The sequence below is a fragment of the Ammospiza nelsoni genome, chromosome 1 (assembly GCF_027579445.1).
Source record: "Ammospiza nelsoni isolate bAmmNel1 chromosome 1, bAmmNel1.pri, whole genome shotgun sequence".
In the NCBI taxonomy this organism is placed as follows: domain Eukaryota; kingdom Metazoa; phylum Chordata; class Aves; order Passeriformes; family Passerellidae; genus Ammospiza; species Ammospiza nelsoni.
Window position 1 is genome coordinate 146,324,616 of NC_080633.1, and position 25,654 is coordinate 146,350,269.

A 25,654-nucleotide genomic window follows, 5' to 3' on the forward strand; every position below is an offset into this window, starting at 1 on the left:
TCTGCTGTATAAAGATCAACACAGGCCTGTGCTAACTGACCAAATGGAAGATGTGACACTTGAGGACCTGGTTTAGGAGAGGAACTGAGAGTGCTGGGTTAGTTGCTGGACTCAATGATCATACAGGTCATTTCCAAACTTAATGATTCTACAATTCTATTGCAAAATACCTGAATGTGTCAACCCAATTGCCTGCAAGGTTTTTATCAACTAGGTAACTGCTCAGCCAACTTGGAAATAATTTAATTTGTGCTCTCTTCTGTCAATAGGGAGTTCTGAGGATGGGATTTTATGAGAAGCCAGGAAACCCCGTGGGTGTTTCTGCCCCATGCTTGTGGTGTTGTTTGAAAAAGGCCAACTGAGCTCTGAGGAGATAAGTTCCAAAGCAGGGTGGTTTAGTCACCTGAATGTAGCCATCCAAGGCAGGTTTTTAGCTCTTCAGAGAAGCAGAGATGACCAATACAATGCTGCTTCCATTCTGTACTTTTCCTAGAGAAAATAATAGTGATTAATGACCTTTCTTAAAAATACTGAAATGAGAAGGAGAACTGCTTTGAAAATATAATGGAAACCTGGTTTTACTGAAAGCTATTAATTTTTATTTTCTGCATAAAGATTGAAATAATCTTTAATGGTTTCCCTGGATTTTGAAAGAGCGATGGAACTTTTCATGATATGCAACTTAGTTATTGTGGAAAAAAAAAAATAATCAAAAGTTAGTTTTCTCCTCCGTCTGCCCAGCCTTTTGCCTCTAGTCTTGGGAATTACTAATAATTGTTCAGGAAAAAGGAGCACTATACTGCTACTCTGGAGAGTATTTGCCTTTCAGCAAAATAAGCTGTTGTGGGAAAATATGATAAATTTCTCCTCCAGCATCAGAACAGACAGCTGTAAACAGAAAGTAATAACTCAGAGTGTCCAGTACATGCCAGGAGGTTTTCATTAGTTTAATCACTTCCATCAGAGGTAGAATCCAGCTTCTTCTATCTGGCATGCACTGGAGAGGCAATGCCAAATACCCACTTCCCATAACTCTGAGTAGAGACAGAGGAGAGAGGTTTCCAGAGAAGGTCCTGGAGCTGTTAATTTCCGTGTGAAAATCTTTGCAAGCACCTATGAAAGAAGTGTCAGTATTCAGGGGGATTCTGATTCCCTTCTACAGGACCAAGAAATAGGACAGTGACAAAATGGTAGAGGCTTAGTAAAAATGAAGTGTAATCTGTAGAGGGATAGATGAGCAAGTTACTGATGGTGAATTGAAACCTTTGAACCACACCAGGAAACCACTGATCACTTCTGCTTTGGGGGCTGGGTATTTCCCTGGCTCACACACCAAATCTCAATGGAACAGGCGGTAGGAGATAGTAGCCCCATTCAGCTGAGACTGGATATGACTTGATGGACAAAGAAACGTGTTAGAGCAATGAAGAAACCACAGACTGATTTTTACATACTCTGTATAAAGATTATATTATTGTAATTTAACAGCCAGGATGAGTATTACTGTCTCTTTTACAGAGAGGCCTTCTGGTCCTAAAACCTTGGGAGATTTATTAGAAGTTTGTTAAGCAAGGATTCCAGGTTTCCACCTTTACTGAGAGAGTCTGGCTACAGAGTCAATGAGTGAAGAGAAGGAATGCAGTGGCCCCATTTACAGAGTTATTGCAAAAAAGTTGCTATGAAGGAGACTTGGATAAAAATATGCATTTGGCAATTCAGAGAGGCAGATATGAAAGCTTTTTTTGTTGGCATTGACATGCTCAGAGTTGGAAAACAAAGATGTACTGCACACATTGGATCCCAGATTCATCCTGCAATGTTTCAATACTTTAACTGAAAGTTTTATGCAAGGTTTTTATACTTTAAATGAAGTGGCTGCTTAGTTATGGACTTAATCTCCATCAGAAGGGGAGAGGGAGGGTGCTCAGACCTGACCCATCATCAGAGTTTGCCTCCCTTCAACGATCAGGAAATTTAGGTCTGATCTGAGCATTGTAATTTGGAAAATGATCTATATATACACCAAGCAAGTGAATTGTATGATATGATAACATCTTTTTCTTTGTATTTATTTATAAGTGAGGAAGTTTTTTTCTTCTTATGTTTTGTAGCTCTGAAACTAACAAGTGTTTAACTATTACTGTATATATTTAGTAATTAAGTTGGTGTTTGGCTAATATTGAGTGAAGTTGTTGAATTGTGCTGATTAGTAAAAATTAATTATCACTGTAATTAGTCTATTATGGTGGGCTAGCAGGGTTTGAATAACTGCCCTCATACTGAGTGAGTTGATAGGGAAAACTGCTCCAATTCTAGAGCTGTATACTACTGTTTATATATAGATATGTATATATAAAATGTACATTCTGCCCTACTGGTCACTACAAACATCTTGCTGCTGCTGTAGACACCACAGTCATGAGTTCCTGATCTCAAACCTTTCAAACTTCAGTCTAAGGGGAGCTGAGGTTTATTTGGCCCTGCCTGTTTCCACTAGATATCTTCTATAAAGGTTTATTCTGCTGTTGGTTAGATAGATATCTTCTGTAAAGTTTGTTCTGCTGTTGGTTAGAAATCTCCTTCTCATTTCCTGCTGAAATTTATTCATGACTGTTCATAATGTATCTGTTCCTAGAAACCATGCACGTCCCTTTCTAGGCCTGATGCATTACCCATCACAGTCAATGTGTGTCTTTCCATCAGCTTCAGTAAACTGAACCAAACTGCCCTCAAACCAGGTCAAAGTTGGTGAGTGGGAAGGACACAGGGTGCTGTCTAGGTTTGAATCTGTGTATGTGAGGGATTTATGGACTTTGTCCTAAAAGTCATCATAACCCCTAACACATCTCCCCTTTCTCCCGTGCCTGCAGGTCCGCAGTGTGCTCTGCCGTTTGGTGCCTCAGCAGTTGCCAATGGGGCTGTACTTTGTGAAAACATCCCTGGGGAAGCTCCAGGCATCCAGCAGTGCCAGCTCCTGTGTCGCCAGGGCTTCCACAGTGCCACCCCCAGCACCTCATCCCAGTGCGACACTCGGCAGCGGCGCTGGGTCTCCGCTGCCCCTCTGCTCCAGGCCTGCCAGAGTATGTCTGATCTGGTCTGTTCTGATCTGCTCTGCTCTGCTCTGGTTTGATCTGCTGGGGCCTGGGGAGGGCTCAGAGCATTGTAAACAGTGCAAAAATCAGCTTTTATCACACAACTACCATGTGAATAACAACCATAAGTTATAGGGGAGTGGCTAAGCTGAGGTGCAGGAGATGTGTTCTGTCTTCTGCCATCTTCACCTCTGGCTCTTGGCCGGCCCCTGTGCCAGAAACTGTCCCTCTTGCCTGTAGTAATAGAGCTATAAATAGCTATTCAATCTATATGCAGATTTTTCTTGTTAGTTAAAAGATGCACCATAAGTGATTCTGATGGAACTACTTAGCCCTGGAAGAACAGATGAGTGCCAGATGTTTGAATTTGGCAGAACTCGACTGTTTATTTGCATAATCAAGTCACTGTTACTTCTGCATCTTTTTTGCAGAAGTCTGTTTTTAAGGATTATTGTTGTATTTTTTGGCTGACTTCTGGTATTTTTCAAAACATTTTGATTTCAAGAAAAAAATAGCACTTTAAATCTTGGAAGAATTGGATGTCCATTCAGAGCTCATGTAATTGGATATTAGTGTTGGCCTTTTCAATTATTTTAAAAAGACATACATTCTGATCGAAATGGCAATTTGTAGCAGTGCTGAACTTTGAGAAATGCAGGTCTTCCTGCCAAATTTGCAGCTACTTTTCACTTCCAGAATAGGTTACACCCATTAATCAGTCTTCAGAATGGGTTAAACTCTTCTATTCCAAATGCAAATATTTATTAATCTTTCAATTTCAGACTGAAACTTTTGTCTGCTTATGATTGTGTTTGTGAGGTTTCTGTAGCATGTCATGAAATAACTTCCATGTTTGTCTGATGGCAGTGGGATAACTTTGTAGGGACAGAGGGGAGTGTGTGGTAATCTGCTATAAAGTTTAGTGTAAACCAAGGACTTTGTATTCAGAATAGAGCATGGTTTTAAGGAGAAAGAAGAAATTCCCAACACATGAGAAGGTGTTTGAACAAACTTCACAACAATGGAGAATTCAACACAACACTTAGTAATTTGTTCTAATGGATAATTACCCTCACTCTCAAAAATCATGTTTCCTGTTCTTTATGTATACATCTAGAGACTGTGGTTAAATCAGCTCTTTAAATACTCTCTGAGACACTGAGCAGAGAGAGGGCTTTGTACCTTGCAGGAAGAAGCAGGGGTTTATGTCCATCTGCCATTCTCCTTGGAAGCTCTCCAGGCTTTCTCATGTTCATTTTTGGGGTGAGGGATGAGGAATTGTGCCCTAGCAGTGACACCTGCATGTGATGCAGGGAGGGCCTGCAGAGGAGCTGAATGAGGGAGAGCTCTGCTGCTTGTCCAGCCTGGTGGGATAAGAGCCAGCTCCACTTGGAGGTGGAATGACAGCATTGCTGTTGTGTTGAACCTGAGATAACAAACCCTCCATGGGGCCTGTGATCAGTGCTACTCCAGGGGAGACAAGAGATTTACATTTTTTTCTTGCTAAAAATTGATTAAAAAGATTTTGATTTTCTGACCGATGAGCTCACAGATTTGTCATCAATTTGTGTGATTAGCATCACTTGGGTCTTCTATCAAAACTTCAGAAAGCTCTTGTAGACATCCATGGCAATGCCATTATTCTGCAAATTTACTCTCTCCTAAAACTTACTCCCAGTTAGTTTCACAAGCTGGCTTTCCAAGGCCCATTTACATTAATATTAATTGCTTTCACCATTTTATTACTTTTTTAATTGAAGTGTTTTCATGATTGCATGGAAGAGAAGATCGACAGGTCAATAATTCTTGTCTTTCTGTTTCTTTTATAAGTATTGGCATAATGTCAGCTTTCATGTGGTTCTCTGGAACTTCCTATTTACTAAGGCTCAAGAAAAATGATCAGTAATGATCCACTGGATCACTGGAGCTAGTGCTCCAGTGTAAAATAGCTCTTCATTATTATCTAAGTGTATCACTTGTTTTTTTCTCTAATGCACAACATTTATATTTATCAAGCTTGTGTCTTGCTGCTTTGTTATTTACTACTGACAGCTCTACTGCTTTCATCTAAAAGTGGGGAGATGTTTTTGATGCAAAGTGAGAATGTCAAATCAATGTTATCTTTTCTCAAAGTAACTCTGAAGGTCAGGTTCCTCATTAGTGAGGTTACTAAATGTCCTCTCTACTTCATTTTTAGAGCTCCAGTTATTTCAGACGGTCCAAGCTCAAACACGCTTTCAACTACGCCTGCCTCCTGAGAAAACATGTAGTTCTGACTACTCTGGATTACTCCAGGCATTCCAGATATTTATTTTAGATGAATTGAAGGCTCGTGGTTTATGTCACCTCCAGGTAATTTAAATTCCTGTTGGTGGATTTTGTTTGTTTTGTTTTGGTTTGGTTTTCTTTGGTTGGGTTTTGTGTTGCATTAAAAATAATAATAAATAAATAAAGTGAAACACAACATAGACCTTTGCCTGTTTGAGAAATGTGGAAGAATGGAATATACCATGAAATCTGTTAGGATTGGCAGAACTCTCGTATGAGTGAGGGGGAAAATAGGTTTAGTCTCCCACCACACCATCAGATCAGTTTAATTCCAGACATAAAAGTCACATCAGACCAGCCCAATATTTGTTCAAAAATTGTTTCAATGGAAGAGAATATTTTGACTATTCTTACAATGAGTATATGGCTTGCTAAAATTATATTTTTTTGCTTCTGTTTTTACAGCCCCTTTTCACAGTGTTACTTCCAGTAAAGTACAGTGCAAACGAATAGGGCAAGGCCAGAATAAGAAAGTTCTCAGGTTGTCTAACTGTGATTTCACTGAATTCTGAATTCAAGGTGAATGCATTTGGAACAACTGGCTCAGTTTCCATGTGTGATGATTCCACTGTCTATGTCGAGTGCCTGAGCGAGGATCGCCTGGGAGTGAGCATCACGTGGAGGGCTCAGCTGGAAAACATCCCCACAGCTTCTCTCCCTGACTTACATGATATTGGTAATTTTGCTTTCTCTGATTGTTCAGTGGATTAAACCTGATTTCCTTTTAATCATTTTGCTTCCCTGTCTTTTTAACGCTGGTGTTGTGTTTTTGAGCTTTTGGTGTTGATGTATTTCCCTTCTCAGGCTGTGACCACACAGTGGAAAGAAGCTATAATTGAATGTTTCTTTCAGATAGGACTGCAGCTGCCTTAACTAGGATTGCAAATTACTTTATCAGGCATGAGCTGAACTGTCCCAGATGTTAATTTCCATTGGACAAGTCCTCAGTGGTGGAAAAGTGTTTATATTCATTGTATTCAGAGAAACACAATTCACACATTGTCAAAAACTCAACTCATTTCTTCCAAGTTATTTTTTTCTTTTTTTTTTTTTCCATTTTCCCTCTTTTTCTATTAGTTGCATTACCTTTGACACTAAAGAATGATCCTTACCCTATAAGGAGACCTCTGACTGGCAGATGTTTCCTGTGGTTTCCATGAGAGTTAGGGATGGTGTAAGGAACTTCTTTCAAAGCAGTCAGTATTTTCCTTCAATATAAAATATATTAAAAATATATCCCAAGTTCAAATGCCCTCTGTGGGCATATCAAGGACAGTGGCCTGTATCAAGAATAATGTGGCCAGCAGGACCAGGGCAGTGATTGACCCCCCATACTCAGTACTGGTGAGGCCACACCCCAAATCATGTGTTCATTTTTGGACCCCTCACTTCAAAAAGGATGTTGAGGTTCTAGAATGTTTCCAGAGAAGGGCAATGGAGCTGGAGAAGGGTCTGGAGCTCAACTCTGATGTGGAGCAGTTGAGGGAGCTGGGGCTGTTTAGCCTGGAGAAAAGTGGAGATCTTATTGCTCTCTACAGCTGCCTGAAAGGAGGTTGGAGTCATTCCCTTTTCCCAGGTCTCAAGTGACAGGACAAGAGGAAATGGGCTCAGGTAGTCCCAGGGGAGGTTCAGATTAGATATTAGAACTTTTTAAATTGAGAGGATGGTCAGGTATTAGAATAAGCTGGCCAGGCAAGTGGTGGAGTCACCATCTCTTCCAGTGTTCAAGGGGCATCTGGATGTGTCACTTCAGGATGTGATTTAGGGGTGATTATGGTGCTGCTGGGTTGGTGGTTGGACAAGATTATCTTGAAAATCTCTCCCAGCCATCGTGATTCTGTGTGACCTTTTCTCCAGTTTTACTGCTTTGGAATGGTGTTTCTAGCACTAAAAAGAAATAACTCTGTCTGCATGTGTTCTTCCTTCCAACTTTGGGGCTTGGAGATATGTGTCCTACAGCAATTTTGCTTGACCAGAACTGAATTCAAAATCCTTCAAGACACAGATGGCAGCTGCAGTGGTCGTGTAGCTCCTGGCTCTACAGTTTGATACTGTTTGCATCCATCCAGTTGTTCCATATTCTATGGGAATCACAAAACACAGAATGATAGAATGATTTGGCTTTGAAGGGACCTTTAAAGGTCATCTAGTCCAACACCTCTGCCATGGGCAGGGACATCTTCAACTCAGTCAGGTTCCTCAGAGTCCCTTCCAATCTGACCTTGAACATTTCTAGGGGTGGGACATCCACTGCCTCTCTGGGCAACTTTGGTCAAGTGTTTCACCACCATCACTGTAAAAAAACTTCTTCCTTTTATATAATCTAAATTATATCTCATCTCAATTATATCTTATCTATTATTCCATTGCCCCTGGGAATACTCAAGCAATTTGCAGAAAGTGAATCAAAGTGTGTTTGGTTTTATATTTGACTTTTCTTTTGAAAGTGTTCCTCTTTGAGGGAATTACCTTTTTGACCTTCTCCACTCTAAAAATCCCCTGTAGTACAAAACCAGCTTTTTGAGGGAATGATTGTATGGTTTCAGAAGAGACAGAGCAGAACTTGTTCTCTTTGTATGATCATGGCACCATCATGTCCCATTAGGTTCCAACTTCCAGTATCTGCTAAGGCAGCTTTGGGGCCTTCTGTTTGAGGTGGTTTTGGCTGTATTTAAACAGAATAAAGTAAGACTGTAATTTTATAGATGCTGTGCAGATTAATTATGGTCTGCTGTTTGTTAGCATCCTTGTATTTCTGCATCTGCCTGTTTTTAACTTCAACCTATCAGTTTCTGTGTGGTTATCCATTCCTGTATTGTGGAAATGTCTTTCATGCTATTTTGTTGTATTTTTTTTTCCCTCTTTAGAAAATGCAGTTGTTGGGGAAAATCTCATTGGAGCATTTATAAAAGAGATTAAGGATGGTGTTTTTCTGCTGCATTTGGATTCCAAGCAGTTCCTAGCAGATTCTGTCATTGATTTTCCCCGGGATGAAGAATTTGATCTGTCTCCCCGTGTGCAGCTTGGATGTAGAAGCGGGTTTAGAAGAATTTCATCTCCTGGGAAAGCAGGCCCTAATTCACAAGGATGTGGTAGGTCTCATTTTTAGCTTTCCATTCTTAGATGTTGTTGGGAATAAGTATAAAGCTGAAATTAGAAAGTCATCAATGACCTTGTGTTTAAGGTTCATACTTAAAAGGTGTGAGGCACCAATATGAATGGGAGTGATGGGAATTAGTGCTTTGCTTACTGTTCATTCCTTTTGTTGAACCAATGATTTGGAAATAGGCATCATGGCACTGACGTGTAGAAAGTTTTGTAAACATTTTTTAGATTTTTGTAAAATTTTAGATCTGTCTGATAATAGAAGGTCATTCTGTAATGCACATGATCCTTAATAAGAGGATTTCACAAAGATAATGTAGCCAGAGCTTCAGAAAATGATCCATTACCTGGAATAGAAACCTAGAGGCAGAAATGGCAAAAGTCCTGAGACTGTGAATTCCTGGGCCAAGTCCAGCCAGCTCAGATGGAAGCTTTCCTTGGTTCTGGCCAACACCCAGACCCAACTGCACTTCTGCCCTCTTTTCTTCTTTTTTCTTTCTGTTTAGTCTGCTTCCCTGGAACAGGCTGCCTTTCTGCCAGCATCCTGCTTAGGGCTGCCAAACCAGCCTTTTCCACAGCTCCCTGTGGTTGTGCCAACGTGTCCTTGGTACCAGGCCATGCTGCCAAAGTGCCTTGCCTTACCAGCCCCACTCTTGCTTCTATCAACACCAACCCTCCTTCAGATCCTGGTTGTTCTTGTTGGCCAGTTGTCCTCAATGAGTCCATGTCTCATTTATGCCATTTTTGGATTTATTCACTATCTCTAGCCTTTTTTTATCTAGGGAACAGAGGAGAGAGGTACCACTTGTAGGTATAAGATAACAGAGGCAGGTTTGGGATAAGTTTTCTAATGGAAATGTTTTCAGATATTCATCACTTGATTGCTATGAAGTATGTCAGAATATGTGAAAAAAACTTATCTCCCTGCTTGGTGTGGTGTTTCTAAGTTCAGAGTTTACTATGCCTGGGTAAGGTAATCAACTGCTGAACACTTTTGAACTGCTGCAGTTTCCAGCCTGGACGTTTAAGGGTAAATTGTCTGGAGGTTCAATTCCTCTCCACAGTCTGAAATACTTCAGATCTGGGTTATTTAAACACATGCAAAAAAAAAAAAAAAAAAATTAAGTCCTGCTGAGTCCAGAGTCCATAGCTACTTGCAGCTACCTAACAAGATATAGTGTTGTATTCCTTAAAGCTATCATTATTTTTTAAGTAGAATCCATCACCTAGAGCAGAACTTACAAAGAATTGGATCTTTCTGCCAAGTCCTGCCTGCCAGGCATAAAGGTCTCTAGGAAGCAGTGAATTAACTTGCCTTGTGAGTTAATTCATACATATTTCAACCAACTAGCTGAGGGTAATGTCACTCAGTAAAACAGACATCATAGATATGTGGAAAGGAGACAGTTTCTGCTCCAGCCTTTGACAGAGATTTCATACTCTGAGCTGTCATAGTGTACCTGCTGCTGGGCACTGGTTTGTGTTGCAGGACTGCGTATTTTATTCTGAACAGGGAACTTGGGAATACTGGTTCTGATTCTTCTAATATATATATATATATATATATATACACACATATATGGATATATACTGCTCATCCATCCTGTCTGGGCCTGTTTCCTCACTAACAATAGTGACAATTAGTAAGAATCATCACCTGTGACTACAGAAAACAAAATTGTGTGAGGGCGGCAGAGATTCTTTAGTCTGTTCTCTTTACTGTTCAGGCTTGTTCTTGAAATACAAATTGTGTCTTCAGCTCCTGATTCTTTTGATTTGTTTGGTTTTATTTCATTGTTGGCGTGATTGCTTTTCCTTCAGGAAGCTCAGTAGCAATAGGTTTCTGGTGCTCACAATTAGCTTAATATATTCATTAATATATGGACATGCAACTTACACAGATCTGCCTCTTTGTCTCTTGTATTTTCCTTACATCTTTCTTGCATCTATTGTTGTGTTGTTTCATGTTTTCCTGCCTTCAAATGGGTAATATTTATCATATGTTAGTTTTTCTTATATGACATTTTTTCTTAGTCTCAGCCTTACACTTAGTTATGTTATGTCACAGGTATCTATGAGTATGATTCTTTAAGAGTTGGGGATAACACTATTATTTTAGCTAAATTTTAACAGTTTCTTTTGCTAATGTATGACTTAGAACTAAGAGAGTTAGAAACTGTCCAGGGAGACTTTAGGAGCATAACCCTTCTCCCCCATTTATTTCAGGAAAAAACCTAAAGGCTGTTTGTAAATTAGCTTTGTCTTTTATTTAAAAACCATTTATTAAAAACCTTTTTATTGAACCTTTTTATTTAAGAACCATTTTTATGCAGGCTTTTTTTTATTTAAAATGCTCAATGATTCTATTAGATTTGCTTTAAACATTATATAACCCAAATGAAATGGCTAGATTTGTAGCTGATTGACTGCTTGAGACTTATTTCTAACAATTTATATCAAGAATCTGATATTCCACAGTTTTCCAGTGTCCCTGGAGGGAAGCAGGAGCAGGGCAAGCATCAGGCAATGATCAGCTGGGACAGTTTTTGAAGTTGCTCAGTGTAGTGAGAGCTGAGGCTTTTGTGAACGGCAGAATCCCTGTGGAATCACTTCAGTGAGCTGCTCCCCAGCCTGGATTTTGCAGCTTTTTCCCCTGGTACTCAGAAGCCCAAATCCAGTTAGAAATGAGGCCAGGTTCCAAATTTCATGGGCAGGAGCAAGGGATTAAATTTATTTATTTGGTGATTTTTATTTCTTTTTTTAATATTCTTTCCTTAGGCTTTTTTAGGCTTACACAGTTTGGTCCCACTGGTACCACTTAGCTCTGATATTTTGGTTGAAAGTTGTTCTTTAGTTTCTTATGGTGTTAAAATGTATTAATGTCAATGCTTGAAAGAAGTACAATATAGTGGTTTGTCTCACTTGTAGGGTCAAACTGAACCTACATGTGACTGTATCAACATGGCCTGTAGCTGAACTGATAGGTCCCTCCAAGAGTTAAAGAGTCTAGAAAATGTGATTCTGCACCAACATTTTTACTGTTCTTTGTGCTCTTTTGTCAATCTACCATGTGAAATGAAAGGCAATTTTTCCTGCTCAAAATGTGATAAGAAACACAGATGTTTCTTTCACCTTGTGACTAAAACTACAAAAGAAAAGCAGAATGCTTTGAAAAGCTTAATTTGTTTCTTTTTAAACTTTAATTGCTTAATTAAATTCATTCATTGCATTTTGTCTTCAATTTAGGTGTGAATTTCTCATTTCACTGTAATTTCTATGGTTGTTCAATGACTATTATGCTTTTTGCATGTGTTGGAAATTGTCTTTAAAACATATCAGACACTTGTGTATTAGATGATGGGTTTTTGAAGGAGAATTCTGAATCATCCAGGATTTTTTTCATTCTGTAATTGATTTTATATATGTGTTTTACCCAGAGTAATTGCCTTGATTCATACTAGGAGGAAAATTTCAGTCTCACAGTTGAATCCTCCCAGACCTTCCCACTGGACTATTTACAGATGATGAAGGAAGATATGACAATTTTCCTACTAGCTGTCTTTTTAGTCTATTATAATTGAGGTGGTCCCATGAGTTAAATTCATTTACATTCTGGTGTGTTGGCCAGAACAGCAATTCATCACATGGGTAGTAGTGAGAATGGCCAATATTCCATTGCTGTTTCTCTCTCATGGAAGCTTAACTTCTGTCAGCGTGCAGGGCAAGAACAGAAATAAAGTTTTGCACCTTGTCAAAGTCCCAAAATATACATTTGATTGTGTTTTGAAGGAAATCTACATCTGTGAAGCAGCTGTGAAATAACAAGCAGGGGTATTGTCCTGCAAATATGTCTGTGACTCTTCTGCTTTAATGTTCATCTGAATGCTCTGGAGGGAAAGACAGTATTCCATGACATCCCAGAAGACAAAGAATTTTCTTTGTAATATGCAACAGGTCAGCTGGAAATATTGCTCCTGATTGCTTTAAAAATTATATAGATACAGACTAAGAACGTCACTGGGAGCACCTTTTTGTTTTGTGTTTGGGTTGTCATGAGCACAGCTAGTGGCTTTTAATCCAGTCCTTACTGTTTAGTTTGGAAGTGCTTAACAAAAATTTCTTTACCAGGAATTCTGAATAAAAGTGTTACCATATGGTAGATTTCTTTATGATGGTTTTGGAGTTTCTGCTACTCAGAACCTTCCTGTTTCTATTTGTAGTTTTAAAAGTTACCCTTTTTGTAGCTTGTCTTCCTTTATTTTCTTTCACAACTCATCCATCTGCATTATCTTATTACAAATGAATTTGACAGCTGGGAATCAGCCCTGGACTTGGCATTTCCAAAGAGCTTCATGTGCTCTAATTCAAGAAGAGATTTTGGGCGATCTGAGAAAACATATCACAGCCTATCTTCCTGTCATGAAGAGTTTAATGATCACTTAAAGGGTGTTTACTTTGTTCTACCACTTAGAAATACATATATGAAGAGCTTGAAGCCTATGGCAAATCTATCAGCATTATATATTATCATTATATTATATATTATCATTATATCTAATATCTAATATCTAATATATTATATGTTTATACACATTATGCATATATATTTATATATTTATATGTATGTATTTAAAAAATATATATACACACCCACACATGTGTGCAAATGCCAGAAGTGGTTGAATTGCAAAGGAGTAATAAGGTGATTGTTCTCTTTGCAGTTGTTTGTCCTCCAGGCAGTTATTTCCAGAACAATGAATGCATTCCCTGCCCTCTTGGCTACTATCAGTATCAGACAGGACATTCCTTCTGTATCAAGTGTCCTGTGGGCAAAACTACCAACTCCTATGGATCAATCACTGCTGATCACTGTAAGTTGGACTAATTTTTCCATATCCTTTATTTTCTGGCTTCAAATATCTAATGATTTTTTTTATTCATCTCTAAGTTTTTTTTAAAAAAAATAATCCTCCCTCTGGGGGTTTTTGGATGGATATGATCCCTTCTGCATACATTCAAAATCATTTTACAAAGTACAAACTGTCTGTTTTTTTGACCAAAAATGCATGAGAAACAAGTGGTCAGTCTCATCCAGGATGTTGTGGTTCCTCTAGACATGTTCATTGTCCTCAGGAATGATATCTGGGTGTTCAGTATCAGTAAGAAACTTCTTATGAAGTTCATTTATTGTCATTTCCATGAACACTAAAATAGTCTTGTTTTGTGTAGTTCTTTCCCCTTCAAATACAAACACTTCTCACAAAGCAACTATTGAAATATTCACTCAAGCTGATGAATTCAGCTTAAATGATTTGGTTTTTTCATGCAGTTCTGTACAGAAAATCAGTTATTCGGCACAAATTCAGCTTTGTCTACAGAATTATATAAAATAATATATAAATAAGAGTAACAAGAATGGGCTTCTTGGGAAGTGTCATTGAGTATATCGTCTACTTTGTTCTCTTTCAGCCTCTTTGTTCTCTTAAGTGGGATAAACCTTCCATTTTTATTGTAATGTACCCCAATATCAATTAGCTTTTGCCTATGGTTGTCATTCTTCTTTTCCATATGTGCTCCCTGGGTAGGTATTGGACTTGTGTCCTTAAGAGTTTGCTCCTAGGGGTTTAAAAATTTCCATTTGCAATTTTTTTTACTAATCCTGTTCCCTGCCTGGTTTCCACTTTACCTTTGTGCTGCACCTCAGCTCCAGCCTTCTCCAAAAGGCCAGATTACACATTACCTCCCTCCTTTCTTTCAGTCCCTGCTGTCTCCTTGCAGAGTCTGAAGGATTTTTCTGAATTTATTGGTGTGATAGCTCTTCTCATTGCTCACAGCATTCCACAGATCCACTGCAGCAGTCCCTGAACAAACCTGGATGAAAGTACAACTCCTTCTCCTCACTTTGCTTTACAGTACTGGAAATACAGCAACAGAGACTTGATGCAGGACAGAGAATAAAAAAAAATGTTTGAAACACAAATTGAAATAGCAACAAAGCAGTGAGACTACCATGCTTCAGAGTGTGCAAATACTGTGCAAATCTCAGCTTAATTTTCAGTGAAGTCTCTGCTGTGCTCAGGAGACTTTTGTCCCACAGCTCTGAAACATTGTCCTACTGCATTGGCAGGACCAGTGACTGCACAGGAGGTTCCCTCTGAACATCAGAAAATGTTTTTTTTGCTGTGAGAACAACGAAGATGTCACTCCCAGGTTGCCCAGGGAGGCTGTGGAGTCCTTGGAGATGGGTGAAATCCATCTGGACAGGGTTCTGCACAGCCAGCTCTAGGTGACCCTGCCTGAGCAGGGGGCTCTGACCTTACAACCTCCAGAGGTCCCGTCCAGCCTCTGAACTCTGTGAAACCCAGTGTCAGCACTATCAAAGAGCCTTTTTCCCTTCTGCTCCCTTTCACCAGGTGTCACCGTGTGCCAGAGCAGAGAGCAGGGCCTGCAGTGTGATGGAGATGGCCAGTACAGACCTTCCCAGCAGGACCCTGCCACCAAGAAATCCTTCTGTGTGGACAGCTCTGGGGCAGCCCTGGGCTGGACTGAAACAGAGGATCTCCTGACAGATGAGCAGTGCTTGGGTAAGTGGCAGAAGGATATTTTGGATATGCTTTGACCCCTCAGAGGTGAAGCTTCCTTATGAAGAGTACTCCAAAGCTTATAGGGATTCATTGTCCCATAGTTATTCACTTTCCCATACTTGTGACCTCGGCCTTAAGCCACATTCCTCCTTAGTTTTGCATTTCTTGATTACACTGGGAAGTTATTTCTGGTAAGGGAAGAGAGAGAAGCAGGTTTCCTGCACTCTCAGATGGCTGCCAGCTTTTGATGTGTGCTGACCTTGTGCTCTCTGCTTGAAAACCCAAAAGAGTAATGAGAGGGCTAATGAGAAAGAAGCAGAATTATTAATTTCTTTGTAAAATTATCCCTCAACTGGGTATTCATGAGAAATAGAATATTTTCAGCAATGACCTCAGAGCCATAACATAACATCACCCTCTGGGCCCCTGCTGTAAGGTATCTGACTTGGGGAACACATCCTAGCAGGCTGGAAGAAGTTACTTCTGCCTGAATACAGCTGCAAAATGCTGGTTTTCAAGGATGAAAAACTTCAAAAAACAAAGAAAGTCATGTATCAAACAGTTCCCAGACTGCCTGCAGTAAGGTCTAATTACACCTCCCAGCCTCAAAGCTTTTTCCCAGAATTTTTATTTGCTCATCATATGATTGGTATTGAATTTAATGGAATATTCTGTTTAGAAACTGATGTCATGGTGTGCTTTGAATTAGGCAATGTCTTATGACAAGTGTGATCAGTGGAAGGAGTGTGAAAAGTAAAGGCCTCAGTTGTGAAGAGGTTGCAAAATTATCTTCAGTTAAAATAACTTTTTTTCCTCTGAGCATACTCAGAGACTGATCACAGTTATGAACATGAGGGGAGAGCCTCTGTTGCTCTCAGTCATGGGGTTGTTGGGATATTTCTCTGCAGAGAGGACTCAGGATCTTAATTCTCCTGTTACCATGACCCTTTCTGCTTGGGCATTTCTGACTCTGTGCAGGATGGAGCAGTTGTAGATATTTGTGCTTGGTTTTGTGGGTCATGCCAGAAGATGTCACCACAAATATTTATGACTGTTGAAAATTTATCTATGACTGTTTATAAACACAGCAACAATGTGTCATGGAATCACAGAATGACTTGGGTTGGAAGGGATCCTAAAGATCCTCTACTTCCAAGCCCCTGCCATGGGCAGGGTGAGCTGCACTCTCTCAAATGTGCTGGTGTGTGGTGGTGTTCACAGGGGTCCCAGGATGAGGGAAGAGATGAGAATCTTGACTCCATGTTTCAGAAGGCTGATTTATTATTTTATGATGTATATTGTAGTAAAAGAAAATTATATATTAAAACTACACTAAAATAATAGAAGAAAGAATTTCATCAGAAGGTTAAAAAATAATAGAAAGGAATGATAATAAAATCTTGTGACTGACCAGAGAGTCTGAGACAGCTGGACTGTGATTGGGCATTAATTAAAAGCAACCACATTAGACCAATCAAAGATGCACCTGTTGCATTCCACAGCAGCAGATATGTATTGTTTGCATTTCATTTCTGAGGCCTCAGCTTCTCAGGAGAAAAATCCCAGCAAAAGGATTTTTCAGAAAATATGCCTGTGACACTGGTGCATCAACCTGTGGGCACACTGTGCCCAATCCCATGGTAATAGAGGTAGCAGCAGCCTCAGAAGGGTGGTGGTGGCCCTGTGTGTCCTCTCACCAGCCTGTAACCCTCTGCAGGGCACAGACAGGGTCAAACTCTCTGGAGCCTGGATTAGATTCCTCATCCCATTTAGTGACCTTTGGGGTTTGCATGTCTAGACCTTGTGAGCTTTTCCCAGTGTGTAAACAGTGCTGCTTGTCAGACTCCTCACACATGGGCAGGTCCAGTGCAGAGGGAGCAGATGAAAGGCTTTGGTCATTAAAGTGACAGTCAGGTGTGAAAAGTGGAGTGGAGGAGTAATAAAGGAGCATGTAGGACATACTGGATTGGATATAGCCTTGGGGCTGAAGTCAGTGGGTGTGTTGGGAAGTTTTCTCTTTTCACAAACAGAATGGGACTGCTGGGGTACATTCCTTGAGCTTTTATTGCAGCATCAGCCTCATTTCATGGCTGAGACAATAGAAAAATGACAAAAGCTCACTTACTGCTAGCAACAGCCAAAGATTTCTTTGTTACAGAACATTTTAAAAACTTTCTAGCCAATAGCCCACTGCTAAAGCTTACAGACAGTTGTTCTAGCCAATCACTAAAAGCTCATGGACACCTGCTTCACACAATGCTTGCTTGTCTGCTTTCTGTTAACAATACACAATATTTCATTCTTAAGCTTAAAACCTTCTATTATCTTGCTAAGCATATTTTTCTGCACTTTTAAGGTCTATCTTAGCCAAGCCCAAAACTCAAGCTATTGTTTCATGTCTTGCTTGCTGTACTATTGTAACTTTTTTTACTTTCAGACTTTGCAGCTGCAGCTGGTTCTAATTTCTCTGCTCTGTCTGTTTCTAAGGCCTGCTTTTCCCAGCTTTCCGAAAATCTTCTTACCTTTGCTATTTCCCACAGCTGAGATCAGACTGTGTTTCTGGGTTTCCTGCCTAACCAAGTGCTTCTGGAGCTGGCTCTTGTTCCTGTGTCTGATTGGAGAAAGGTTGTTTCCCCTTTGACTCAATAGTTGGTTCAATGCCCTGAACAAGTAATGAGAGATGGCAGGTCTGCTGCTGGAAGAGAAGCCTCACTGAAAAGTAAAATCCCAACCTACTCCTGGCTAACTGGTTTTTAAAACATCTTGTGACACTTTTTATTCCAAAGCAGAAATTCTACCCTCACGCCGTCTCCCAAATTATCTGTGAAGTTATGGTACATCATTTAATGAGCAAACCCCTTTCTCCACAGAATTCTTCAAGCTTAATTTCTACCTAAAGTCTTTGTTTGCAGCATGGGAACTGATAATACTACTTGGTTGGGGTTTTTTGTTGTCTTTGTTTTAGTGCTCAGAAAATTTGAAAGAGTTCCTGCCTCCAACCTGATTTATGGATCAGAAGAAGCTCAAATTCTTCAGTCCCAGTCATTTGGGGGAGACCTGCAAAGTACATATTTTCAGTGCATTTCAGGTGAGAAAAAGTGTTGCCTGTAGAGGCAACACTAATAATTGTGGCAAATAATAATATTTTCATGTGAGTTTATAGTTAAGTTCCTGGATGAAATATATGTTCTGCAGTTTCTCACTAATTAACTGCAAGATATTTATGACTTTTGGTGGCCTTGGTTCAGAGAAGAGATTGATGTTTCTGTCAGAAAGAGTCTTCTGACTTTACATACTACTTCAGACAAGTCATCTGACTTTAAAGCCAGTTGATGTAGTTTGCAATATGAGTGAGAATTGAGATTTAAACGAGGAAACATTCATCAGACTGTGCAGATGTGCAGACAAAAGAAGAATTAGGTGTTCAGAACATACAAAAAGACGGCTTTTACTTCTTCAAAAATTATCTGATTGGCGCATAAATTGGAATAATCATCATTGCTTACATCAGAAGGGCATTATAAGGAGTTCAGAGATATTCCTCTGCCAATTTTTGCAGTTTATCTACTATATTGCATCTAGTGTAAGTTGGTTCAGAATCACCTAGAACCCAGAGGAATCAGCACACTGCTTTCAGGGTGCTTTGAGTCAGTCTCACCTTGTGTCTCCTAAAGCTCAGGCTGTGAAAGGAGGCAAAGTTCAAAGTAAAAACTCTCTGTAGTAATAGAGATGTCCAAAATTCTGACAAATCAGTGGCTTTGTGTCATATGCCATGGTCTAGTTGGAGCAATCACCTCTCATGCTGAGAACTGAATATGTGAAGCCTTTTATTACTAGGATGATTTTCCTTCATGAGCTCATCCTGGCTCTATACTGTAAGATTTCTTGCACCTTCCCCTGAAAATTGATATCTTCAAAAGCAAGACACTGAACTGAGAGAGCTGGGGACGAAATCATGCCCCTCTGCCAACCAATCTGGTTCCATCTCTCTCATAGCTGTGTTTTCTTTGTAAGTTATGTAAATAAATGGTGGCACAACTACAAATATTACTGCTGAAGTTCTCACTGAGGGGGTAGGGTTAATCTATCCCTCTAAGGTGAGATAGTTGAGCATGCATTTCAGCTGATGTTTTGATCTAAGGTGGTTGATTTTGTACTAAAGATTTGGAAAGTGTTTCACCTGGGCTAGGAGCAGAGCTGTAGCATTAAGTTAATGGTGAATGTGTAAGGGCAGAAGGATCTTCCCCTAAATCTGGAGGGGATGGCTCTTTCTCCCTTAAACTGGCCAGGGATGGCTTTTTCTCCCTTACAGAGGCCAGAAGATTGCTGCAGGGGCAGCCAGCATGATTGAAGAATTTGAAATTAGAGGTTTCCCTCCTTCCTATCACTCTGATATTTGTCCCAACCTCCTTGCCATGGGGTTACTGTATCAGGCAGATGTGATGTGCTGGCAAGGTGGTTCATGAGAGTACTGCCTCAGGTAAAATTGTCAGCAGACTTTAAGTATTTGGGTGTGTGGTCAGACTTGTCTCAGCTGTTTATATCATCAGGTGATGAACAACTTTCTGCATTAATTTAATTCAATTTAAAGTCCTTAATTCTCCACTAAAGTAGTTGAGTACTAAAGTTCATTTGGCTAATTAAATTCATGTATGATAGACATAAGGAAATCTTCGTAAGTAGCAGTAAGCAGTGGAATTTGTAGCAAATTTTCATGTGAGGTGCTTGGAAACCTAAAATTTCCTTCCTGTTTTTCAGGCTGTGAGAGGGAAGATGCCTGTGGCTTTGCCACTGTAACTCCTGCTGGTACTGAAGTGCTCTGTGAGTTATACAGTGCTGCTGATGCCAACTTCAACTGCACCACCTCTGGATTGGTAAGAATGATCATATTTAAAAATATATGTTTATCACAGTGCTGTGTGTCCAATGTAAGTAAAGATCACAGAAGAAAGGCAGGCTGTCCCCTAATCCCTTGGACATTGCTCTTCCCCATGGCACTGATGAATCCCTGCAAGCTGGTAAAGCAGCTACACCCAGATGTTTCCAAAAATGACATCTGAATACCTCAGTGTTTGAAACATCACACAGCACTGTTTTCCCTAAATCATGCTGAGCACCTGCAGATAGGATATCAGGTTGGTTTAAAAAGAGGGTTAACCTGGATTGTTCAAACTAGAAGTAGCCAGGTTGGTAATCAAGCCACCTGAAACAATCCTACTTTCTGAGTCACTTCCTCTAGCCCAGGGTTTGAACTGTGTGCTCTTTATCACTGTGCTATTTTCCTATTCACTACTTTAAACAGCAATGTGGCATTGAGGAGATGAGATCTCAGTTGGATAGTGTAAAAATTGTCTGTATGAGAAAGAGTAAAAAATGTCCACATGGAGTTGTGCTGTGATAACCTTTGTGTTGCTCATTGCTCCCCATTAGTTTCTTAATAAAGAAAATGTATTTTAGGAGACGAAATCTATTAGGTTGCATTTATTTTGCTTGCCTGTTTTCTGTCTCAGGTGCAAGGTGTCCTGGGGAACCCTGCTGCCACAAGCATCAGTGGCCTCAGCTGCTTGCTGCATGTCAGGAGCCCAGAGGGAGATGCCCTGATGGCCTTTTTGAAGAGAGGTACCAGATGTGAATCCCTCACCTAACTCTGACTCTGTGTCCAAGCTGGTAGTTGCTTCTGTACAGGAATAAATTTGGGAGCATCTTTGTTTAAGAAGACACAATACTTTAAAGAGATCAAGATTTAGTGACAGTCCAGAAACTTCAACAAATCTTTTTTTCATATCTTGATCCCTAGAAATTAGGAATACTTTTGTGAGCCATTTTGATGATTTTTGCCAGCAACTAGTCCCATAAAAACTCAAAATCTATCCCATGTATTTTTGTTATGACTTGTCTTAACTAAGCAGTTTGTTATTTGAATACATAAGGCATTATTAATGACCAGCCTGTACATAATTTAACTTCACTTTACTTTTGATTGTGAATATTGTTCTAGTAATACGTCAGCCAAGAAGTAAACAGCTCTCCATGAATCCCAAAGCATTTCAGCTGAACTAATGAATGCATGAGAAAAACTTTATTTATTTATTTATTTATGGCTTGAGTGAGGCTGATAGCACCACATTAATTGTGTGTCCAGCTTTAATTGTCATGCCAAACTGGAAGCAAGATAATCAAATGCTGCAGGGTTTGAGTCAAAACTCTCTGGTTTTACCATGTTTTTTGTACTTCTATCCAAACCTCTGAGGCACTATTTATTAATATTAATAAAAAATAAAAAAATCTAAGTCTCACCTGAAAATAAATCAAGTCCCCTGAGCTAGTTATGATTGGTATAATATTTTAAATGCCAGATCTAATCTAGTGTTCTAGATCCAAAATTCTATGAATGATGCCCTCCTAGTTAGCAGAAGTCTTAATTGCAGATGCAGCTGTGCTGGCCAAATGACACATTTTACTTTTTAAATGAGATAAATTTGTTTCATTTTTATCTGGGAGTTACTAACAGTGTAACTGAGTGCTTGAAGGTGGAATATTACCAACCTTACTGCATAGATCAGTTTAGGAGCTCTTTGCTGGCAGTGCATTAAGCCAGCTACTCAGGAATAATGGCACCACATCATTTGATGATCTTGTCTTGCCTCTGAAACTCAAAACCCAGAAAAAGACTTTTAAAACTGAGTTTTGATCATAAAACTTTCAACCAGCTCCAGTCTGCAGGCAATTCTAAAACATTCTTTGGGCACTCCTTGAGCTCCTTTCCCTTTGTGTCTCCCCAGGACCAGAATTCAGCTCCTCTGGACTGAAGGCCTTTGAGAGGACTGGCTTCCAGAACGTTCTGTCGGGCGTGTACCGCTCCCTGGTGCTCCCAGCATCCAGCACATCCCTGACTGATGCTCAGCTGCTCTGCAGGCAGGAGTGCAGCCAGGACTCGTGCTGTGATGGGTTCATCCTGAGCCAGCTCCTGCTGGATGCAGGTACTTCCTGCCTGCCCAGGAAAGCAGTGCTAAATGAGCAGGAGTCATTGTTGGACACAGTGCACCCACCTTTGCACCATACCTGTCTCTGCATCACTGACTTTTGTTTGGTGTGGGGAAGGTTTCAGTAATGCCAAGACCTGAGGTAGCAACCTGCTCTTGGAACAAAAATGGGCATTTTGAAGGGAAAAGCCTGACAGAGTTCCAGCAGTGTTTGGGCAATGCTCTTGGGAGCATGGTGGGACTCTGTGCAGGGCCAGGAATTGGACTCAGGGATCCTTGTGGGTCTCTTCCCAAACTCAGCCTGTTCTCTGTGTGTGTGACATCTCCATCTGGATGAGACAAATTGTTCTGAAAACACCTCTCTCCATACATAGACAGCTTGGTTACCAAAAGATGGTGCCTTTCAGCTGATGCAGAAACTGAGAAGGTGCCTCCAGACAGAGTTATTGTAGTGCAAATGAAAATCAGCTTCCTTCTAAGAGCAGGAAAAAAAGGATGCTTGACAGAATTATGTTCTATTATTGCACACAGAAATGCTAAAATCTCCCAGGTGTGGATGTCTGTCTAGGAGAGAGAGTGGTAGTGGGATGCATGGAGCCTGGCAGAGTTGGGACTTTGGCACAACCAGATTTTTGCCAACAACTTCAAGTACTTTATGCCAGTGCTTACTTTTTGCAGTTTAGTTTCAAGCTCACATAGTACTGACTTTCCTCCTGGAGATGCATTTCCTGTAGGAAATGTGAAGTTTAAAATGATATGTCCCAAGGATTTAAAGACAAGCTCTATCAACACCCAGGAGCTGGACTTGATGATTCTTGTGGGTCTCTTCCAACTCAGGATATTCTATGATTCTGTGAAATCCAGGCATGTGCTAGTGGCTGATATGTGACAAGCACTTCACCAGTTTGGAGTGGAAATTGATCCTAGATTTAATTAAATCTGTGAAAATCTGTCACAAATTATCTGTGAAAGTTTTCAAGAAAATATTTCCAGAAAATTATTCTCTGTTTTGGCATCTCCTTTTCTTTTTCTTTTTTTCATCACAGTATTCTAGATTATCTTGTAAAGTCCATTTCTCTATATATTTACAATCAAATTTTGGGTTCTCTCTACTTGTGAGTCTAGAAGGTGAATATCTCTTTGGTTGGGGTGACTATTTGGATCAGTTCCACAGGTAAATGCATTACTTGGTCTGGCATTTTGCTTAAAAAGAAAGAAAAAAGAAGGAAAAAGTAACATATTCAATATCTTGTGTACGCAGTCCATAAAAACAAGCTAGAGAGGGCATTGTAAAACCTTAGAAATGCCTTAGCTGTGACACCAAGTGCAAAGCAAGAGCTGAGTATTGCCTAGAAGTTATGGTAATTTTGATGCCAGAACATGTGGCCTTAAACACTCTGGTCCCCAGCTCACATCACAGTGCTAGGGAGACTTAGGCCTGGGATGGCTGAAATCAGGCATCAGTTCAGGAACCCATTGTAGTAAAAATGTACAAGTGCTTTTGTTTTGTTCAGAATCTGAGATTTTAAGACCATCAAATGATTGGATGTATCTCTTGTGGTGCTATGAAGGGCTGAGAACATTGTTGGGTATTACCAGATAACAGTAATATTTTATTAGCTGATAATAGTATGTGCCTGAAATTCCTAAAAGAAAGGCTATAAATGTTTAGTTTGAGTATGAGTAGCTGACCTTAGCACTCAAACTTGAACATATTATTCTAATTTGCTTATTTAGGTTTTTTGGGGGTTATTGGGTATTAATACTGAAGGGTACCTCTCTCATTAATGCAGGTTTAGCTGGAGCTTAGAGAAGGTTCTGGGGGGCTTGGGTAGGTGCAAAGCCTCAGTGCAGTGATGCAGCTCTGTCTTTTCCTGCCCCAGGTACCATTCTGTGCAGTTTGCTGAGCTCCCCAGATGTGCTGATCTGCAATGTCAAAGGATGGAGTCCAACACCAACGTCAGCCATGGGGGAAGTGTGTAAAGGTGTGAGCTATGATGAGAAGGAGAAGAGGTTTTCTTTCACCCTGGGAGGACAAGTGTTCAGTGGATGTAAGTGAATTACCTCAATTTACATCTATTCTCCCTATTTGTTGTATAGACACTGTCTTATTCACCTGCCTGCCCTTGTGCTCCAATGCTTTTATCAAGTAAATCCATATCACAAGAGAATAAGAATTCTCTGGCTGGATGTATTGCTGGATAAATGGACCTCTCACATTTTGCCACATGAATATTAATGAAAGTTGAGACTGTGTTTAATATATCACTCTGTAATACCTACAGCATTTAATTCAGGCAGATCCAAGCCAATAATCTGAAAGAAAGGTAGAGTCTGTAGCAAAGATAAAAAGGGAGATGTGCAGACCTACATGGTAAAAGCAATGTTAGGAAATTGAGTAAAGTTTGGCACCCTGGACCCAGACTATCCCCATAACACCTGGGACCTTCTTCCTTAGACTTTTATATTGTTATCAAAGCGATGCATAGCTTAGTGATGTGTTTTCCATGCAATTTCTGAGCATTGAAAAAACATGTTTAATTTAAACAGTTGTTCTAACAAAATTTTTTCTTTATTAGCTTCTCAGTTGATGGAAGAAGAGACAGAAAGAAATCTCACTACCTACCAGGAAGTTTACCTGTGGAGAGGTAAGTTATCTCACAGAATTTCTTATAAAAACTTATGATGAACTGTAGGGTGTGGCAGAAGTCAGTTCTATTATGGAAATGTCATTGTCATTTCAAGCTATCCAAATTAAGACACAACTCAGACACCTATTTGGGCAGGAATGTGTAATCTGGAGTAATTCTTCTACTGCCAGTTTCATGAAATTTGGGTAAAATCTTGTGCCTGAGATAATTTTAGTATCCTTGAAAACAATATCATGAAGACACCTGCCTTTGTCCCATCAGTCTCCAAGTACCATAATAATTTGGCACTTTATACCTAATTACATGGGTTATGTTTATTAGCAGAATAATTGTATATTTTTTTTCTGAATCTCACCATGTACATGACAGGAATTGCACAAATGATTTGTAATAATAATTTGTGCTTTGTAAGTGCACAAAGCCTTCAGAGGGCTGATGCTGAATACAGAGTGGCTGTGGATATGGCATTTGTTTTTGTCATCCAAACAATGCATTTTGGTTTAGGTGCTCCCCAGAGCTACACAGAAATAGTTTTACTCATTCTTGATTCAAAATTTGGAGGAACTACCAAAGGAATTTTCCTAGGTGGTGCACTTTATATATTTGTTCAATTTTGGGAGCTGAGGATTATTTTGTCTTGTGAAAGAAAGATAAAGGGAATTACTCTGCTCTTTGATTCCTGTTTCATTCCAGACTCTGATATGGCCACTCGGATGAAAACCTCTCTGTGTGAGGCTGCTGCCTTGGAGACAAAGGATGATCTGGTGTTATCAGGTATTAGAGCAATAGCAGACAGAGCAGGCAATAGAAGAGAGCAGGGAGGGAGTGCAGAATTTAACCAGAAAATGTCATATATTGCTATACGTTCATTATGGTATAGGTATTGTAAATTCCAGAGGATTTCCCTGAAG

At 39.9% G+C, this 25,654-nt stretch overlaps 1 protein-coding gene across 1 annotated transcript in view; it reads left to right on the forward strand.

Annotated features, from left to right (window-relative positions):
- The window catches only part of TG (thyroglobulin), a 148,704-nt gene that overhangs the window by 26,424 nt on the left and 96,626 nt on the right, over window positions 1-25,654 (forward strand). Inside the window, exons 17-29 of the mRNA XM_059478454.1 lie at window positions 2,871-3,080; window positions 5,290-5,444; window positions 5,940-6,096; window positions 8,288-8,512; window positions 13,247-13,396; window positions 14,939-15,109; window positions 18,075-18,197; window positions 19,868-19,983; window positions 20,620-20,728; window positions 21,892-22,089; window positions 23,976-24,143; window positions 24,672-24,740; window positions 25,437-25,517. Of these exons, the coding sequence (XP_059334437.1) occupies window positions 2,871-3,080; window positions 5,290-5,444; window positions 5,940-6,096; window positions 8,288-8,512; window positions 13,247-13,396; window positions 14,939-15,109; window positions 18,075-18,197; window positions 19,868-19,983; window positions 20,620-20,728; window positions 21,892-22,089; window positions 23,976-24,143; window positions 24,672-24,740; window positions 25,437-25,517 (1,932 nt within the window). The remainder of the gene's footprint in view (window positions 1-2,870; window positions 3,081-5,289; window positions 5,445-5,939; window positions 6,097-8,287; window positions 8,513-13,246; window positions 13,397-14,938; window positions 15,110-18,074; window positions 18,198-19,867; window positions 19,984-20,619; window positions 20,729-21,891; window positions 22,090-23,975; window positions 24,144-24,671; window positions 24,741-25,436; window positions 25,518-25,654) is intronic.